General features: G+C 40.8%; 1 protein-coding gene across 3 annotated transcripts in view; it reads right to left on the reverse strand.

Moving 5' to 3' along the window:
- LOC148024857 (CCA tRNA nucleotidyltransferase, mitochondrial-like) overlaps positions 1 to 5,739 on the reverse strand; it is a 134,768-nt gene extending 129,029 nt beyond the window's left edge. The window contains exon 1 of one of the 3 annotated variants that reach the window (XM_087694522.1): positions 5,191 to 5,738. In XM_087694522.1, coding sequence (XP_087550648.1) covers positions 5,191 to 5,598 — 408 coding nt within the window. In that variant the 5' untranslated portion in view covers positions 5,599 to 5,738. Of the gene's footprint in view, positions 1 to 5,190 lie in introns of all 3 variants that reach the window. The other 2 variants (XM_087694523.1, XM_087694521.1) reach the window with 2 other exon arrangements.
- Positions 5,740 to 6,000: the final 261 nt, after the last annotated feature.

A 6,000-nucleotide genomic window follows, 5' to 3' on the forward strand; every position in this document is an offset into this window, starting at 1 on the left:
CTTGGTATGGCTGATAGTATGCAAATTCCAATGCAAAGTACATTGCAATGGTCCAAAGTACACAAATAAGAATGGTGCTTAATGCATCTGGTGCTCCTAGCATGAGATACACATGAGAGACTAGTCAACTCGATGCAATATTGCATATTGGTTAAGTTGGAATTGTAGCAATGTGAAAGTGTAAAGCATCGCAATGCTTAAGGGAAAGAAAAACCCACAACCTAGTGGAGGTTTCGAGGCAAGTGAAGTTAGAGGTAAAGTTTCCATATACTTCTTGGTGAAGCTTCAACATGGTTTCACCAATAGATGCAAAGTGGATGGAAGAGAATGACTTAGCACACCATCCTCAATTGTTACAACTTTACCGAGATGCCTTTTAATTAGAGCCAACTTTGGTCGGGTTCAACAAAGCAGGGGTCCAAAGCATTGTCTAATGCTCAAGGGGGAGGTAGCACTTCCACTCCACAAATTGTGGACAGCTCTCGTATGTAGCAGATCCTAGATGTATTCAGCAAACATCCAAGGTACTGTGCTAACAGTACGTCTGCCATGAGATCACTGCTTAGTGTACAAGTCACTATGAGATGTATGCAAATGAGTATTAGTTTCACCCGAACACTGAAACTGTACTTTTGCATCAGTTTATGCTTAGTTTGGTATGAGTTTTTGCGTCAATTTTGAGACAAAAATTCTCATCAGTTTCAACTCAGTTTTTGATTAGTTTGAGAACCATTTATGGTCACTTTTGGGACCAATTTTTGCATTAGTTACTGATCAGTTTTTGCAATCAGTTTGAGATCACATTCACAGCAATTTGTGATCAGCACTCAAATCAGCAAGTGATCAGTTCATGATCAGTTTATACTCAGTTTTCAATGGTGAATAGTTGGTTCCATGGACAGCAACATGTTAGTAAATGCCATTGACAATTTCAGCCATGGCTTATGCTGAGTTAATAATTTTCTATGATTTATAGTCATAACAATTGAGAAACATGAATTATGAATGCATCCAACGGGTTTCTAGCAACAGTTTAGGACTAATTTTTAGTTTTATGTTATGTATATGCTGGCTGGAAATTTTCAGCAAGTTTGGATCATATGGCAAGCTTGGACAATAGTGGCCAAAGATGGGACTGCGATACCTTATGGAATTCTAGTGCAATATGCTTTTCCTTAAGCACAATGCAGTGCAATCGAGGACAATTGCAGAGATTCAAAAAAGTGGTATGTCATGAGGACATGAAATTTTATTGCTTTGCCTAGCATTTGATTAAAAGTTAATCAAACGTACTACTATTACTTGCACATGTGAGATGCAAGTTAATTATTTCACAATGTGGGACCCGAGGCCCTAAGATATCAGTTGGTGTCAAAGGCCAAAGTTATAATAAGTTATGCTTGATAAGTACTAGGTGGCACCCGGTATCAAATTTGGGCCTAGACCAATTTATTGGCCACTAATATCAAACATTAGAGACTAGGCATTAATTAATTAATTAATGCTAATTTAAGGTTAATAACTACTTGGGGATACTTGGAAGACAAATTGACCTGGCCAATTTAATTATTGGCTAGTGGAATTAATTTTTTAAGCATTAGAATAATTATTAAATTATTTTTTAAAATTAATTTAATAAGCTAAATAACACTAGAAAATGGGATTAGAAGGCTACCACTTGGCAAAACTTGCCCATGCAAATGAAAAAAACGTTTTTAGGGACTAGTGGAAGTCTATTTCAACCTTTGTGAAAGAAGAGGTTATTAGAGAGTAAAGAGAGGTTGCTAATGTGATTTATAGCCACCAGGGATCAATCCTACAACATGTGATATCAATTTTGAGCTCTTTGGGAGTAGATGGCAGCAGCTCAAAGTCCTTCTAGTGCAGATGACAGCATATAAGAGGCAATAACAGTCTTTCTGGGGGTTCTAAGCTGTAGATGACAGCTTCCATGACTATTTGAGTAGAGCACTAGCAATTTTTCAATCTTTCTTGCAATGATACTCTAAAATTTATCCACATCATTCTCTCTCATCCCCCAACCATCTCTCAACTTATCTCAACATTTTCCAACAATTTGAGCCATCAGAGAAAGAGATTTCAATCAATCTCTATTGTAAACCCTACTTTATAGCAAAAAATAGGGTTTGTTTTACAACCACCTCAGGATATATGCTCAAAATTAAGAGCCTAGGACCTAAATTCCAACAGCTGAAATTGAGAAATTTTAGGGAGATTCAAGAGGCCAACCAGTCAATATCAGATTTGGGGCTGAATTTGTTTTTCAAGGAGTAGGATTAATGCCAATCTCCAAGAAAACCAAGGGGCAAATTGGTTTGGAGGCTTATTAGTCAGTTTTAACAACAAGAGGCACCTGGATTAGCAAAGGAGATCAGAGAATCTCAATTGTACTCCTTTCATTTGTAATATAAGATACAGAAATATGGCAAGGGAAACCAATTTTGAGGTCAACAAGATATCCAATGTCCAAGTCTAAAGTGGTAAAGTGTGCATTTTTAGTTTACATGAATTTTATGTTTGTTGTAATTAGTACTTAATCACGTTATTTACAACCCTAACCCAAGGAGAAAGATTGGTTTCATCTCCTCTTGGATACATCTCGTGCAAAATCAGATGGGTCGTCGTACAAGTACTTTGAGAAGTCAAATGCCCACCTAGCATTGGAAAACTTACCTACCTACCAAGGTCGTGCACAAGGCAACTAACAGAATGCCACTAGGTGGAACGAACTTTCACCTAAAATGCCTAAGAGAGATAAATTGACAAAAAAAGAGTGCCACAATCGATAACATCTATCAATTATGAGAATCAACAAGGATTATGAACCCCTATCCAAATGGACAAAGGGTACACATCGGCTGCCCACTCGGCTACCAAGCCCTTCAAAGACGGATGATATTAGCTATGAACTGTTTTTTTTTTTTTTGAAATTTATAGATTTAGCATTAAGTGTGGGTTCAAATTAGTTTTCGTCCTATTGAGTATCCATGCCCCAAACGGGAGAATGATAAAGGATGGTCAAACTCAAGACCTTCACAAAACAAGCATACTATCCCTATCATTATTAGGTGTCAGTGAAGAAGAATAAGGCTAAGGTGTGAATATAGCAAATAAGTAAAGCAAGCAAGCAAGCAAGCTAAGGAAAAACCGCCTTGGAGACTGCCATGGAAAATGCCACGAATATGGTGGATCCAAAGTCAACCGCTCCAAAAGACCAAAAATGGATAAATGCGCACAAATACATGTGTACATGAACAGAATGCCAAAACATGGGGTAATGCAAAGGGTGATGCAAGATGTCATGCTCATGCAAGATACAATGCAACAGTGCCACTTGGACAGTGCCCTCGCAGGGGAATTGTTCACTTGCCCAAGCACCCTTTTACAATCATATCATCCTGACAGTGCGGATGAAGCTACAAATGTCCATAATACAATACAAAAGAATAAATGAATGAATGTCGAAAAACTGTAAGCAACATCACTGTCACTATCAAGAGTAGAAGCCGCCTCCTCTCAAACTGGAAGGGAAAGCAAGAGGGAAGCACCCTCTCCCCGTCAAGCTGAAGAAGTAGGGAAGGGTGTACCCAAACCGATCCTCGGTAAAAAGTATTGAAGAACCGGTCGATTGATGAGAAAATAATAACACAGCAAAAAAAGATAACTCAAAAGAATGCTCGAGAAATTGAATCCATATACCAAGACATGAGACAGTACAGTACCAATGTGAGTCACTAGCTATGAAGACACTCCACCGGCTCCTCTCTCCAACAAAGACCTATGAATGACAAATGAATGATAATGACTCTAGAGGGGAAGCCTGAATAAATAAGCCAAAAGAATGCTATAAATGGCAACAAGTTGACCAGCATTTGTCGGGCAACATAAAATGCTAAACTAGCCAGTTCGTTGACTAGCATTTATCGGCTAGCATAAAACGCTTAAATAGCCAAATAAAATGCCTAAATAATCAAAAAAATATCATAATGCCCTAGCCCACTGAATCACATGCAGAGACTCAACCATGAGCTGACATATCTACTAACAAAAAGGATATGGATCCACCTCCATAGAAGTCTCACCTGACTCTCCCAATGAAGCCAAAAACAAAGATCTCTCTCTCTCTCTCTTTTTTTCGTAAAAGGTAATTGTATTAATTACGAAAAAAATCCAAGATTACTTGATTACAAGATACATGACGACAATCCAAGCCATCATGTAAAGAGGTTCTAAGTACTACAAGTTACAATGTCATGGCAAGGATGCGGAGGAAATTGCCATATGCCAGGGACGGAAATCCTCCGTAGAGAGCAAATCAGAACGATGGAGAAGAGCTAACTGCCAATACAAGAGGCCCTTAAGCCCGCAGGGAAGATCGCGTCAGCAGTAAACGGCCCGTCTCTCTCTCTCTCTCTCTCTCTCTCTCTCTCTCTCTCTCTCTCTCTCTCAATCAGCAGTTATATTATATCAAATCACATGAGGAATACTCTCTCTCTCTCTCTCTCTCTCTCTCTCTCTCTCTTTTGTGAAGATAATTGAATTAACTAGTAAATATTTACATCAGACCATCAGGTCAACATTCTCTCTATATCTCTTACATTCTATTACATCAGACCATCAAGTCAGTATACTCTCTCTCTCTCTCTCTACAATTCCACCATGGTATTACCACATCAAGCTCTCAATCCTAACCATGGAACAAAGAGAGAACTGTGTGCTTTGCTTTGTCATCATTCATATAGTCACATGCTTTGCTAGCGATTGCACTTCAATCCTCTGAACTTGCATTTTTCGTCACTTGTGTGACAGCCACTAGAAGTGCATTTTTTGTCACTTGTGTGACAGCCACTAGAAGCATGACAATAAAGTGATGTAGTAATTCCATGGGTAGTCTGCAGAAAAGTCATCTGTGGAAACTTACAATATATGCCCCTCATCAACGATCTTGAAAACTACGATGACTGGTAAACGACGATGAAGTCCACCACTTAATATGACAAGGAATAAGCAGAGTCAACATCTGCTCTATGTAAACTAGCTATGAAGGGAAGCTTAAGATTCTGCCCTGGAACTGAACTCACATAGCCACGCAATACAACGGAAGGAATCAAAACTAATCAGGCTAGTTTTTCTGGATGCAAATTGTGCAAGAATGAGATGCACGTGTACCTTATCCCTGACCCATCCACCGGCGACTCTGAGTTGGGTCTTCAATCGGAAGTGCAGCAGGACGTCCTTGAGGGTGTTGAAGATCCTCTCCTCGAGCTCCGTGAGCTGGAGAGAGTCCAGGACAGGGCGCCTGCCATTGGAAGAGGGAGGCGACGAGAGGCGACGACGGGTTATTAGGATAGGAATGGGTGTGAGGTGCTTGGGCAGAGGCCGAAACGAGTTCGTGCTTTGCGATGAGGACGACGACGACGACGACGACGATGCTGGTTGAGCACGAGTCTGCGGGCGATGAAGGAAGAGCTGGCAGCCAAGGAAGCGCGTGAAGGAGGTGGCCATGGCTAGCCACCGAGATTGCGAGTAGCAGACACTGCTACTAATGGTGCACGATGGATGCAACGCCATGGCCATCCATGCGCGTCTCTCTCTCTCCAACTAGCGCTCCCCGCTAGGACCGGTGCAAGCGCGGGTCGGTTAGGGGCTTATAAAGTGATGGTATTACCCCTCTCTATCTTGCCCTTGAGGCTTGGGCCCCCCGGCGGCCCATCTCTGCGCCCCTCTCTCTCTCTCTCTCTCAACCATCAACTAGTGCTCCACACTAAAACCCATGCCCTCTCTCTCTCCAAAGGAAGCCATCTATGCGCCTCTCTCTCTCACACACAAATATCAACTAGCGCTTCGCACTAGAACCTATGCAAATGCTCTATATTTCTCATTTATATTGGACCAATTTCTTCTCTCACACGTTTTGTCTATTCTAGTTCACTTTATTCTTGCCCATCTTTTTCGTCTATCTTGGGTCTCTTTCTTTTG

This window comes from Lygodium microphyllum, chromosome 15 (genome assembly GCF_053477565.2).
Source record: "Lygodium microphyllum isolate KBCC chromosome 15, Lygodium_microphyllum_v1.1.10, whole genome shotgun sequence".
Taxonomy (NCBI): domain Eukaryota; kingdom Viridiplantae; phylum Streptophyta; class Polypodiopsida; order Schizaeales; family Lygodiaceae; genus Lygodium; species Lygodium microphyllum.